The sequence below is a fragment of the Medicago truncatula genome, chromosome 7 (genome assembly GCF_003473485.1).
Source record: "Medicago truncatula cultivar Jemalong A17 chromosome 7, MtrunA17r5.0-ANR, whole genome shotgun sequence".
Classification (NCBI taxonomy): Eukaryota; Viridiplantae; Streptophyta; class Magnoliopsida; order Fabales; family Fabaceae; genus Medicago; species Medicago truncatula.
The window spans coordinates 40,702,712-40,717,128 of NC_053048.1; the positions used below are offsets into that span (position 1 = coordinate 40,702,712).

The following is a 14,417-nucleotide window of genomic DNA, read 5'->3' on the forward strand; positions in this document are numbered from 1 at the left end:
CAACCCAAAATTGCTTTAAGTGAACTGGACGTGCTTTTTGGCTTTCTCACTGTGCAACCAAACACTAACTTAGTATTACTTTTTAATGAGTTTGCTAATTAGCGTTTATCATATCACTAGTTTTTTTTTTAGGGGCATTGAATTGAGTTGTATTAAATTGTTTAATCTAGCAACCAATTAATTTGTTGATTATTTCAATCAAACAAATTAATCGAATGGATTGTGATACTCCCTCCGTTCCAAATTATATGATGTTTTGGACATTTCACACATATTAAGAAATGTAATTAATATTGTGTGGGAAAAAAATATTATGAATTGTTTTACAAAATTGTCCTTAATAAATGATATGAGAAAGATAAATGAAGAAATTGAAAGAAGAGAGAGTAATAAATAGTTAAGGATATAATAGAAAAAGTAACATTAATTTTTCATTGGTATTGTAAAGCGACATACAATTTGGGACAAATATTTTTTCTAAAATGACATACAATTTGGAACGTAGTGAGGATAAAACAAGTCATGTTGGGCAACAGACAGATAATTTTGACTTTTTGGTCAAATTGAGAAATTATCGTCAGACTCACAATCATTGCAGCTTTTCAACTTCTTCTGCTTGACCTTATGTTCATTTTCCCCTCCACCGACAGGCTTATGGTTCTGAAGAGGATGAGACTTCAAAGATTCTAACTCTTCCTTTGCATTATCAAGCCCTACACTTTTCATCTCTCTGAATACAATTTAGTGTAAGTAACACTAGCAACTTTCATGGGAATTCACCAACCCCAAAATTTGTAATAGATAACATCAACACTTACATAGGACTTCTCCAACCCCAAAACACGTTGCGTACAGAGCCTGTGTTCCATCCCACATTGTTCCACCATCTGTTTTTGCCTACCCCGGACAACCTCGGGTTGCCATACATTCAAAGCTACAGAGGCTTCTCTACAAAAACAAATCACAACAATACTATCAATCAATAGAACACACACTAAAGTCTTTACCAACAAAACAAAAAAGTACACACACTAAAGTTATCCACAAGTCCTAGCTCAACCAGCAAATATCGAAATTGTTAGACCGGATATTTGTAGTGTCCCGGATTACCCGGGACTGCCCATTTTGTGTGAGTTTTATGTGGCCTTTAACAAACACAATAGGGATCAAGTTGAAGGTTCCAATTCAGTGTATTTATACAGGCCAAAAACAACTAATTTCCTATTTCGATAAACAGCTTAATTAAGAACTTATAGAATAAGTGCTTATTTCTACAACAAAAGAAAATATAATGTCAAACTACTTTTGTATAATCTATAAACTCATTTCATAAACTACCTTCAAGAGCATGTGGAAATAAGTTAGACATGTCATGAGCTATTTCCATAAGTTTTATCAAACAGTCTCACAAGTATTTGTATCGGCTGATAAACTCTAATCAAACAGACACAATACATCTCCAACTGGCCAAATCCTAAAGTAATATGAAATTACCAAGGAAATGAAAAACAACTCCACCACATTAGTCCATATTACCTAACTAAGATAAAAACAAGGAAAAATACATGACCCTAATAAATTCTCTAGCATACATTACATACCTACAAAGCAACAAAAAGAGAACATATATATAATTCACCTTAAATGACTAAAATACCCTCAAATAAAATGCTTCATCCGTTTAAAACATTAATTAAAAGAAATAGATATGTTTTTTTTTTTTACAAGAGAAAGAGATATGTTATTTTACCAAATTATTCTAATCAACTGTTGGTTTATTTTTCATTAAAGAAAAAAGTAATACTTTGGAATTAGTGTATATAATATTAATTGAATGGTACAATTGGAAAGAAAAAGTTATTATTACATTGGAAACCAAAAGTGACATTCATTTTAAAACAATTTTTTTTTTTATTAAAGTGACACTCATTTTAAAATGTAGGAAGTACAAATTCATTAAATTCGTGTCGTTGTTTGTTATACTTATTTGTTACACGATTGAATAATTACAAATTCGTGTTGGATGTTAAGATGAATCAAGTGCATGAACGATATTAACTTTGTATATATAAAGGTATCTACTATTGAAATCATGGAATTTGAAAGAAAATATATATAAGGGCATCTGGTAGAGACGATTCGTTGGATAGGGACAATTAATTGCAGTGGTAGGCCTTGAGACTCCAACACCCCAGTTATATGCAAAACATAAAAAAAAAAAAAAAAAACTTATGTTTCCGTGATTAATTTTAGACATCCGTGTAAAATATTCCGGCATTAAATGCTAATATTTCGACGTTACATCCGTTAAATCATTCCTGTTTAACGACACTATACGAAAATCCTAATAACTATATACGCATTGATATTTGTATATAATATGCAATTGAAAATACGATAACGATGCGTTCTATTGATATATTGTGTATAAAATGATGAATTTGACGTTTAATTAGATTTTATAAAAATAAAAATAAAAAATAGTCGTAATTCTAGCCCGTGCTTGGCACGGGTTTCCAAGCTAGTTCATTAAATTATCCAATCAATTGATTTTACAGTGGTGATGTAGATTATGTTTATGATAGTGTAGGTAAATTGAGTTTACGTACTTAGATAAACTTAGTTTAGATACACAGTGCTTCTAAAATCAAAGAAAAAACATGAAATCAAAAAGAATCGATGAGTTGTTTTCTAATGCAAAACAACAAAAAGGAATTGAAGAAAATACATGAAAACTCTCATAAGATCACATTGACTTATGATGAATTTGTCACTTATGGATTTATCAGACAATATCTCTAAGACATTTGTTAACAAAATTCTTTTTTAAAATATTCATTCGCCCTCCTTTAGAATCTTACATACAGATTCGACCATTATTACGATCCAACATATGGTACCATTTATTATACACAACACAAATTTGTGCACCATGCACAAGTTAAGGAAAGTTATTTTTGAACCATTCGATTAAAAGGAACGTTGATTTTTATTATGGTTTATCCACACATAACAATTACAATATATGAGGAATGAGGGGTGGGAAGAACTTATATCTAAGGTTATTAAAATTTGCAATAAGCATGATATTGATCTGCCTGATATGGATGCACCATATGCGCAAAGGAAGAAAGCTAGACAACTTTCTTCAACTTCTTGTGTTTCTAATTTGCATCACTTTAAGAATGATTGTTTGTTTAGTGTTTTAGATTTGCAGTTGCATGAGCTTAATGCTAGGTTTAGTGAAGAGAATACTGAACTTTTACCGTGTGTTTCATGTTTGAGTCCCGCAAAATCATTTGCAGCTTTTGATGTGAACAAATTATTGAGAATGGGCGAGATTTACCCAAATGATTTTATAGATGTGCTGGAAGTGGCGTTACATCGTCAACTTAAGAATTATGTTATAAATGTTCGATCTGACCCAAAATTTGCTAAGTTGAAAGGGCTTTCAGATCTTTGTGCAAAACTTGTGGAAACAAATAAGTGCAACACATTTGCTATGGATTATAAACTTTTGAAGTTGGATTTGCTCTTGCCGGTAGCAACTGCAATCGTTGAACGTGTTTTTTCATCTATGAAAGTTGTGAAGAGTAGCCTATGTAATAAATGGGTAATCAGTGGCTAAATGACCGTCTTGTAACTTATATAGAAAGAAATGTTCTTTTAACAATTAGCAATGATGTTATTTTAACTCATTTTCAACAAATTGATAGGAGATTGTAATGTATTTTATCAAACAATGTTATTTCTTATTTTTAATATAGTTTGTATTATTGTTTTTTTAAATTTTTTAGCTCCACATATACCTAAAGTCTGGATCCGCCCCGGCACCACAACCATACTCATCAGCACCACCACCACCACATTACATGTATCACACACACACACACACACACACACACATATATATATATATATATATATATATAATTCAAAACATTTTCTACTTCTTCAAAGTGAAACAATGGGCAATCTTTGTTTGGATCTGAATTATTTTGGAATTAAAGAGGCTTAAGCTAAAGAAAAAATACAAAACAATCCACAATCAAACATGGAGTAAGCAACTCCATAACTAAAGGAAACCTAAGCTGAGCAGGAATGTCTAACAAATATTTAATTGAGAGAAAATATAGACTTCCTTAATATTACAAAAGCATTTGATTTTTGGGGTTTGCGATGGTTATGAATCAAGTGTTGAAGAAATTTTTTCATGAAACAGTGGGCAATCTCATTCCACTCATCAACTCTTTGAAATGAAAATTCATAATTAAATTAGTCAGCTTGAAATTATAAGCTAAATAAATATCTTAGTTGAAAAGGTCCAACAAAATCAAATTACTCAAACAACAATAGTAGATTGATTGTATATATGCTTGCCTCTTTTGCTTTCGAGCTTCTTCATCCCCCTCATGCAATTTTTGTAGTCTCTCTTTTACCCCCAACTGAAGACAATACTTCTTCTGTTTCATGGACCGTAATACTTTCTCTTCTACTCCATCTGCAAAGTCTATCATTAAAAGATTGATTATGGCAAGATATGTAATGATATGTAATCCTCGCCATATGACTAAGCCGCTCCTTCTCTCTCTCCAACCTCAACACCAAAAATAAACAAATGAAAGTGAGCTTTACATATCTAGACTTAGCTAGGGTTTTGCTTGGAAGTTAAGAAAAGTGAAAAGACGCATAAACCTAGAAATTGAAAGTTACCTTAATTTATAAAGGGATTTTGAAGAAGAAGCCAAAGAAGAAGCAGAAGAAGAAGGGAAGTCGGAGGAGATAAGGCCGTTCCAGAGAGAGTCATCAGAGGAAAGGCGGTGAAGGAGGTGGCAAGAGATTGAGATGCAACAGAGATCCTTGTAGCTCAAGCTGCTTTTTTCAATTCCGATTTCCAGAATTCTGCTCCATAGTTCTTCAGGGAGAGATGACATTTTGGGTGAATTCAACAAAGTATCCTATTGTCTTTTTCCACACCAAGTTCAACGTTAAATTCACCAAACAATACATACATTTAAGACAAGAAATCATTTTCAGAATAGAGGTTTTGTTTTTTTGGTAAAAGATAAAAAAATAAATGTTTTTTCTTTTAAAGAAAGAGCAATGGATCTATATAATATAACAATGGTGCATGGTTCCGTTGATGAGTCAAGAAATCCACACAACAATTAGATTTGAGGAAACAATGAGAAAATGAGAAACTCCAAATCAGTCGATAGAGGAGATTTAAAACCTTTTCAAAGAAAGGTTTAAGATTGAGGGATTGACGTTGATTCACATGGAAAAACTTACTATTTGATGGAAGAAAAAAAATTCCATCAAAGAGTAATAAACTCATAACATAGGACAAATTCATGCTATGTACGAGCCAACTTAATATCATGTGGAATAGCTTACATCTAAACACCAATAACATTGTTATTCCCCTAAATTATAGTAAAAACCTTTGAAGGATTTGCCACTCGAGCCTTGAATAAGGCCTTCACGGGTCGAGTTACTTATTATCCAATCATGATATCCACTAACATTGACTTTATGAGCTCCATTTGGCATAAACTCCCAATTTGTGTACTTGGAAGGGTGATGGACATCATGAACAATAAAACCCATCTTGAAACATATCATATTATATGCCACTAATTAGAAGTGTTTGTTGTGCATTTTGAACTGTGTTTAAAGCAAAAAAGAACATCATCTCCAAATATAAAATTATACGCGGTTTGGTTTGATGTAGATGACACGTTTAAAAAAATTGAAATGATATTAACACTCCTACCACCAATCAAGTGTGAAGTCTCAGTTTTGAAAGAATATTTGTGAATTCTTGTCCACTCAGAGGATATTTACTAAAACTCGAAAGAAAATGAACCAATTCCAAAGAGTATCATCCTCACAAAGATTCTAATCAATTCAAACATATAAATCAAGACTAAAGAATGAACACATTTTTTGAAAACCCACCCGGTAACCATTTTATAGTTTTTGCCCAATAACCATTCAAATATCCTTTTCTACAACTTAAATGCAAAAGCCTAAAAAATCAATGGCCACAACACTTATCATTAACTGAAGAACTAACTCATCAAAGAGACCAACAAACTTACATACCTTGACTCAAAAAATTAGAAAAACTTATGGGTTTAGTTATGAGCTTTTTTTTGTTAGCATTTTCTCTTTTCTTTGTGTCACTATGGTTCTTTAAGGATCTGGAGTCTGGACAAGCAATGGTGGCAGTTGAAGCTCCTCAACAATGGGGGCTATTATGGTTTTTTTTTCATAGGAACAAAATTATCTTTAATTTTTATAATTATATAAGTCAAAATTACTAATTTTATCTTATTTTGATCATAGTTATTTTCATATGGTAATTTTATTGCCTTTTTATCTTAATTTTACCACAAGTAAATCAATTACCATAATAATTTTTATGTAAATTATTGGCTTAATTTATTTACTGCAAGTAATTTATTTTCATATCTTAATTTTCATATAGTAAATCAATAAATACTTTTCCCATCACTAAGCTTTTGGTCCAAGTCCAAGTACTAATCAAGTCTTGCAAGCCTTTATACAATCAGTACTTATTCATTAATTAAGTCATTTGTCCAAGTATTATTTAAGTCTTTTAAATAAAAGTTTCTAATTTAACTTGCAACCCATTTTGTCGCACTGTAAACTTGTAAGAAAAGTGAAGTTATAAACTACATAAATATCTTAGGCGAAAAGCTCCACAAAATTTAAATCTAAATCAAATTACTCAAACAATTGATTGTATAAAACTAATATGGATTTTGGTCCTGTAATCTAAGAACGTCTCTGAAAGACTTAGCGTGTAAGGAAAAAGATGATCAAATGGCATGTATAGTAAGTTTTGTAATGAAAAAATAGATGAGAAAGAGCTCGTGTGGTTTAAGCTCCTCCTCGCCGGAACTTGGGAATGTATTTCCCTGGAGCTGGGGCTGAGGAAGTTGCAGGTGCAGCAGTATCAGACTCCAATGAACGACGGGCAGGAGGAGGCTTATAAGGCCTCAAAGCTGGTTCATTAGGTTTGCCTGCCAATGCTTCCCTCTTTTGCTTCTCAGCCTTTTCTTCAACTTCTCTTTCTCTTTGCCTCTGCTTTTCAAGTATCTCTGCCAATTTCGCTAAGCGTTCGGTCTCTTCCTTCTTTTTTCTCTCAGCCTCTGGAGCTCAGAAAAACCACGAGTTAGGTAAGTACAAAATAGAAGATAGGTTACTGGATTGTATGTAAAAGATGGTACGCGATCACATAGAGAAACAGACATTTACTTGAGAAGAATGAAATGCAAAGGATGGAACAGAATAACACAATCATGACGGTTTTGGTGGAATTTAAATAAAATATACACAATCAAAATCTTCAGTGTAGTCCTTCAATACTATATCTTCCGAAGGGAAAGGGAGAAAGAAAAAAAAAACTTTGTGTTTATATGTTCCAGGCAAACAAATTAAAAATGATTACCTTCATGCTTCCGAGCTTCTTCCTCCTCATTCAATTTTTGCTGTCTCTGTTCTTCCAACCGAAGATAATGCTTCAACTTCCTCATTTTTTCCCTCTCCTGTTTCCTGGATTCCTCCCTCTCTCCCCCCAGTCGGTTAAATTCTACTTTCCGACGATTGAAAACTTTCTCTTCAAATATCTGCTGTAAAGTCAATCACATGATAGAAAACATCAGACTAGGTAAATTTAATAACTGATATTTTAACCTATATGATGACAAAGAACATCAATTGTTAATAGGTCGTCATTACTGACGATGGCCAAGACAGTAGCCCAAGAGTTTATGATACTAACTTTATTCTCCATCCTATGACTAAGCCGCTCCTTCAGTTCAGCCTCTTGCTGCATCAAACCATGGTCTAACACAGTTAGTACAAGATAAAAACTGATCAAATAGAAAGTTACAACTGATGTTTCAGATACAAAATTAGATGAAAAATATGCAAAAATTCAAGTATTTCCAATAGAAAAAGAAATGCAAAGGCCAACATCACAAGTACACAAGTAGACATACTTGTTGCTCACGCTCATGAAGAATCCTCTCTTCCACTAGGCGTTGTTGATATGCCGCTTCGATTAGCGGAGCAGACTCTTCTCTCTTAGCTCTTTCCAAAAAATCCATGGTTTTACTTAATTTTTTCAGTTTCTTCTCCATTTCTTGTCTCATCCTGAGTTGGTTAGTCAAATTCAATTCCTCATTTCTATGCCTTTCAGCTTCTTCATGTTCTCTTTCGGCTATTTCTCGGTGAATCCTTTGATTCCTCCTATGCTCACTATTAAACACAGTTAAAAGCTGCCTTTGTTCCGCGGCTTCTTTTGATTCCTCCTCTTGTTCCTTACAAACATCAAAAGGAAAGTTATAGCATTTAAAAAGTCATTAAATCCCAATGTACCATATGAAAAATAACTAGTATACCGTTTCAAGAGGCTTCCGTTCTTGTACTTCTTTCCTCTTCTCAATAATTGATTTTCGAGCAAGGAGAATCTTGTGATCTTTGGCCACAACCTCTAACAAAGATGGGAGCAAGGGTCCAAGTTTTGATTGTTTCCTATCAGGAGGAGATATCATTTCCCTTGCCTTATTCAAAGCGGAACTGGCCAAGTGATCCCTTAAGCCATCAGCCTCAAGACTCTGATAGAAACCAAGAAAATGCCGTAACATTTGGTAAGATGAGACAGAGTACTAGGATACAATTAAAATTTCACATTGAGAGCTACTGCAAACAGCTATAAAATCTCCCCACCTAAACCACAACAAGTGCTTATGTAAACAACATATTCTAGGTGATAATGGTACAAACAAAATAACTCATTATTTTCCATGTTGGGAATAATGATTCTGACGTACCAAGATTGACAACAAACCAATGTATTCCTCAAATAACATGCTAAAACCACCAAAATTGGGAATTAGCCATCTCCCCTACAATAGGTGTGCTACCCAAACTCTCGATTGTTATTATATCAAGTCCTATCTAGTATAGTTTCCACACATACAAAGCAGCATTCTCTTAAAAAAAAAAAATCTCTTGCAAAGCAAAGTTTAACAAAGGCAATAGAACCAAAATAAAGGAAAACATACCTTCTTGCAGAAAATTACAACTTTTTTCATGTGGTCAACTTTCATCGATAGAAATTTCTGATTAACAGCATCTACAGAGATTTTTTCCACAACGGAAAAATCAGAGAAAGGCATCATCCCAGCTAAGTTCTCAACCTTCATTGTCTGGTACACATTGGACACCTAGAAGAGGGAGGGCCAACAGGTTTAAGTACACGTCAAACAGAAGCATTAAATAAACAACACACAAACATAAAAACAAAAAAGAAAATGCACCTGTTGTAGCAACCTCAGAGTAGCTAACTTTTTAAGTGCTGGGACATACTGCGACAATTGTACCTCTGGAACTGATGAAGCAAACGAAAACTTACCCCCTAATTTTGAAATTTTATTTAGCAAGGGTGGTACTTTAAGTGCAAAGTCTGAGGGAAGAAATTTGTTTTCCAAAAGATAGTAAATGTCCTTCACTTCTTGTGCAACACAAGACATTACACCCTTTGATGCCTGCAATTAATCCAAACATAAAATCTTCAGACCGAGTCGAAAGCAATTGTCGATCGCAGTAATACCCAACCCCCTGAACCTTATAGATAATGGGTTCTACACTATACAGATGGCTTACAATTAATGGCAAAACGGAAAGCATTGACATCAAAATAATTAAAACGGGTTACTAAAAAATGTGATAACTATATCAGTTACAGAATTTTTTTAGAATAATAAAACATGATAACTGAAGCAATTACAGATATAAACATCAGCATCAGTCTACTATATAAAATGTGACTCTTATTAGAACATCAATATAAACCATACATCCATAATATACTGAGATTAAAAAAAAAACTATTTTCAGGATTTGGAAATTATTTGAATAGTAAGATTCTCATTGTTTAAAGAGTCTAACAATGTTTGTAATTTGTACTTGGATGTACTTGTACTTAAAATAATTGTACTACTCTAGTCGGTGACCGAGAAAATCAACATATATAGGAGTATTAGATTAGTGTTTGCCACGGCAAATATATACTATCTCATTATAATCCTTTTCCATCTGAGAACATGAAATATCGACAATCATACTAAAGGTAAATAGTGGTTAATATAATTACCGCACAACAAATATTCACAACCAGAATGCAAAATGCAAGATCAAAAGCTGTTATAAGTTTGTAAGTTGGCAATAAGTTGATGAGGAAAGAAATTCAAATCAATATGACCAACCACACTAAATATTAAAAGAAAAAAAAAATCTTGTACATCTACTCAAAGACAGTCCACAATTAAGAAAGACTGGAAGTTGTAAACATGGTTCAACTTCTTTACTTGAAAACCCAATCCATAACAATACACTTCATAATAATAAAAATTACAATGACAGTATAAAAGGGATTTATATAGTGCTTTGTGCTTCAAATAATGAGAATATCTTACCAGTTCAGCAAGAAGTGATGACCTTGAGAGCTGTGGAGAGACAAACAGAAACAAAAGCAAATAGTAAGACTTGGAAAACAAATATCTATATACTACCGGGAGCGCAAATGAGGGAAAGTAAAATACCACTTTGCTGCTATTCATCTTATTTTTAAGATTAAAGCCAATGAGATTAGCCATCCTCAAATTTCGCTCCTTTTCATGCTCTAGTTCTAAATTACGATCATGAGGAGGCACTGAAAGTGCAGCTAGAACAACAGATGATGCTATGAACTCCAAATCCTTCTGACTCAGATCTTTGTTGAAGCTTTTTTGTAACAAAAAGAGCTTGAACCATGCATATGCATGATATAAATGACTTGAAGATATCCAAAATATTTCGATCAACGTCGCATAGTAAACCGTCATCAAGGATGGTTTCAATGTTTTCTTGGCCATGCACATTAGGCCATGTATATCTTCAACAGATCTAAAGGCTTCCTGCATGCATGCAACAAATTGTCAGGTCTGCCACCAGCATCAATAAAACAAACACCTTGAAGATGTAAAGAAAAATGAGAAATTGCCAACCTTCCAGAGTTCAAGTTCAGTGGCAATTTTCAGCTGCTCAAATCTAGTATCAAGATACAATTGCAAGCTTTCAGGAGCAGAAAGATCAGGTCGGTCACGTTGGTCCGGATATTTGTTAAGATTAGCCAAATGGTTTCTTAAGATTTCGCAGAGTCTTCTAAATTCTGTTTTCCTTTTGTACTGCTTACAAAACTGGAGAGCTCGATAAGCTGTCATCTGCACATGGCAATCTAATCTATTAAAAGTTTGACATATAGCAAATATGCATCCTAAAATTATCGTTTTTTTACAATAAAACATACAACAATAAGCAATGGAAAAGAATAAGAATAAGTTGATGAGTTCAAGCAATTAATTTCTATTTATGAGGAATACTACCTGCCTCTGTTAAATGTTTAAAACACAACATTTTACATATACATAACAGGTAACTTGGAATACAAGATAAGAAATATTGCATACAGTACATAATTATGAGGCTTCAAATTTTGAGTTTTACATATGCATATAGAGATAACTTGCAATGCAAGAAAGATAAGAAAGATTACATACAGCATATAAAGCTTCGAATTTTGAGTTGTTCCGCAATACTTCAAGCACTATCCTGTAAGTTTCCCAGAGAAATTTAAATCGTGCGGTAACAAGCTCCCGATCAGATCTATCTTTTCCTTTCTCCTCACTGACATAGCACTTCAACAAGTCCTCTGGCCTTTTATCCGCCTCTAAGTCATCAACATCGAGGGCTTGTTCCATTTCCCGAGCCTGACTACAGGCTTTTTCAGCTTTCTCCGTTGACAGGTGAATAAAACGCTTAACCACCTCCTCCAGCGAACCAACATTCACTTGCTGACATATGATCCGATAATGAATCAACCCATCCTTCGCAAACTGTCCTTTCCGCAAGTCTACACACAACTCTACATACTTAAACATAATCTTTTCTTGTATTTCCTGCCATGATCGGTATCTTTTCGAAGTAATAACATCGTGCAGCGTCTGAAGAGCACCCTGCTTCTGCTCCACATTGATTAACTCTGCATATAAAATTTAAAATTGATTCAAGAACATAAAATGAAAGTAAATAATAATAATCATCTGTTGAACAAACCTTCTGCCCTTTTGAGAGCATTCTCCTTCAAGAATAAAGCCATATTGTGAATTCACTATAATCAAACTTTTCCTGTAAAAAAGAGTGATGATCAAAATAAAAACCAATAAGAATAAAATTTCAGCCATAATCAACAAAATTCACAGCAAAATTGTCGAGAAAAAACGGTAAATCACGATGAAATCGTAACTGTAACCAAGGAATTAAAGAAAATAAAAACCAGGACGGAGTTTCTTACTGTTTGCGGTGGCCGGTGAACAATTCCGGTGGCGTTTTTCGGTGAGTTTTTGTTGTTATACGGCGAGTTGAGTTGTTTTAGGGTTTAGGAAACGAGGGTAACTCTGCAATTTGTGTTATTTTATAGTTTTATTTGCAAACGATTTGATGGGCCTCTCTGCAAAATTAACCGGATTGGGCTTTATATTGCAATTTTATCTTGAAAAATAGATTACCGTTACTTTTCCCACTCTACAGCCTTCTCGCGCGCCCTGTGATTTTGACCAAAATACCTTTTGTCCGGATTGTATAATCCGGATCGGATTGTTAGTGATTTCCGGAAACAGAAATTCGGACCAGATCTTATGTAATTTTTTGTGTCTTTCTTTTATGTCAAGGGTCTCTATTGACCGTTATATGAACCCCACACAAGTTAAAATGCATTGCAATTGCAGGGTTCATATGAACGGTCAACAATGACCATGACACCATCGACACCCCTAAAAAACTAAAAAACATTTGAAGAAAATGTAAGAAAAGAGGTAAAGTGAAGAATAAAGGTATTTGTTGAAGATAGAAACTTATTTATAGCCTAAAACAAGTCCTAGGTCATTAATACAGTCAATGAAAACGTGTTAGTGGTTGTTGTAACCATCCAAACCCACATTAATGGCTCTGAATCGTTCCGGATTTTACATTCCGGAATGTCCTTAGCCCTATAGGAAGTGCCAACTTTTCTCTCGTTCACCACCATTATCTCATTAATCCGAAAAATATATTCCAGAAAACAGATGTGCTTTCCAGATTATATATTCCGGAATGCATCAGTCATGACCGGTGGTCTGCACCACACGTTTTTGTCGGTGGTCAAGTAAAAAAAACGTGGTAAAACGCATTTTTTGACTGCATTTATGGCCTCCCAACCGTTGTTGACCCACCCATCCCTATAAATAGCCTTCCAAACCCCACCATTTCTCACACCATCCTCTCCCACCCTCTCCTACTCTTCTTCCTTCTACAACCATGGTTTTCCATCGTTGGTCTTTCATAGATAAGGGCCTCGTTGAAAACTTTCAGGGTTTGTATGAACGGTCAATGAGGATGGAACCGCGCTACAACGAAGCGCAGTTCATCTGAGGGTCATGTGGGTCAGTGTGGTTCTTAGCTTGACCTGTCTGGGTGTAAGTTTGAGCACCCCCCCCCCCCCCCCCCCCCCCACCTCCCTCGGGGGTATTGTTCTCTTCTTTCTGCCCTCCGGTTTTCCTCCAATAGGCAAACGACTGGTATGTCCCATCACATACCAGTGGTTAGGCTCTTAGGAGATTAGAATTAGGCTCATAGGAGATTAGAAATAGATTTAGGATCTTATGTAATAAGCTTAAAAAAGCTTGAAAATTATTGTAATGTATTGTTCATATATTAATAAAATGAGTTGTTTTTATGTTTGTGTCTTTTTATTTATGTCTTTTATTTTATTTTACGAATTTTGAAGATTAAAATTGCAAAACTTCTGGTAAAACATTATTCCAGATTTTTAAATTCGGAAACATCTGCAAAATTCTAATAATATCATCCAGAAAACGAAATCCGAACCAGGGATAAAATTGGAAAAAAAATAGGGCGCGCGAGGAAAGGCATAGGGTGGGAAAAGTAATAGTCAAACAGATTTTGTGTTTAAAAAATCTGGAGATTTGTGTTTAAATATTTTTAAAGAAAAAAATAAAGTTATTTGTGTTTGTTTACTGTAAAATAAAATGATTTTTAACTAATCCATGAGTTAGCTCCAAAAGTTCATTCCCATAAAATCATTCCCATAAAATCTAAATTTTTACCAAAAACAAACGCACTCCAAAATTTCGGTATAATTATATTATTTCTCAAATAGGTAATCTGCTCTTAATGTTTTTGTTACTTTTTTCAAAAGTTAAGGGACCAAGTCAAGTTAACTCATGTAAGTTAAGAGACCAAATTAATTGATTTTAAAGTTAAGGGATTAAGTTTTGTTAACT

The 14,417-nt window shown here is 33.9% G+C and overlaps 2 protein-coding genes across 3 annotated transcripts; both read right to left on the minus strand.

Moving 5' to 3' along the window:
- Positions 1-447: 447 nt before the first annotated feature.
- Positions 448-5,336, minus strand: LOC120577072 (F-box protein SKIP24). The gene is made up of 3 exons (XM_039827994.1): positions 4,714-5,336; positions 4,414-4,597; positions 448-1,031 (listed from the first exon to the last, which is right to left on the minus strand). The coding sequence occupies exons 1-3, from the start codon at positions 4,932-4,934 to the stop codon at positions 777-779; spliced, it is 660 nt and encodes a 219-aa protein (XP_039683928.1). The 5' UTR covers positions 4,935-5,336; the 3' UTR covers positions 448-776.
- A 1,378-nt stretch (positions 5,337-6,714) lies between these two features.
- Positions 6,715-12,569, minus strand: LOC11428993 (eukaryotic translation initiation factor 3 subunit A). 2 transcript variants are annotated; one of them, XM_003624714.4, is made up of 13 exons: positions 12,431-12,569; positions 12,193-12,264; positions 11,637-12,118; positions 11,085-11,300; positions 10,641-10,994; positions 10,515-10,544; positions 9,357-9,584; positions 9,102-9,263; positions 8,436-8,651; positions 8,034-8,354; positions 7,814-7,861; positions 7,481-7,658; positions 6,715-7,181 (listed from the first exon to the last, which is right to left on the minus strand). In XM_003624714.4, the coding sequence occupies exons 2-13, from the start codon at positions 12,233-12,235 to the stop codon at positions 6,910-6,912; spliced, it is 2,550 nt and encodes an 849-aa protein (XP_003624762.2). In that variant the 5' UTR covers positions 12,236-12,264; positions 12,431-12,569; the 3' UTR covers positions 6,715-6,909. The 2 variants fall into 2 exon arrangements, with proteins under 2 accessions (XP_003624762.2, XP_024625631.1); XM_024769863.2 differs by having other exon boundaries at positions 7,481-7,661.
- Positions 12,570-14,417: the final 1,848 nt, after the last annotated feature.

Excerpts from the sequence above, each read along its gene's own strand:
- LOC120577072 (XM_039827994.1), bottom strand. The coding sequence starts at position 4,934 with ATGTCATCTCTCCCTGAAGAACTATGGAGCAGAATTCTGGAAATCGGA. Across the intron at positions 4,598-4,713 it reads AAATCCCTTTATAAATTAAG|GTTGGAGAGAGAGAAGGAGC; the intron begins GTAACTTTCAAT and ends TTTGGTGTTGAG. Across the intron at positions 1,032-4,413 it reads GAGAGACTACAAAAATTGCA|TGTGTGTACTTTTTTGTTTT; the intron begins TGAGGGGGATGA and ends GGATAACTTTAG.
- LOC11428993 (XM_024769863.2), bottom strand. The coding sequence starts at position 12,235 with ATGGCTTTATTCTTGAAGGAGAATGCTCTCAAAAGGGCAGAAG. Across the intron at positions 12,119-12,192 it reads TGCTCTCAAAAGGGCAGAAG|AGTTAATCAATGTGGAGCAG; the intron begins GTTTGTTCAACA and ends TTTTATATGCAG. Across the intron at positions 8,652-9,101 it reads TTGTAATTTTCTGCAAGAAG|AGTCTTGAGGCTGATGGCTT; the intron begins GTATGTTTTCCT and ends GGTTTCTATCAG.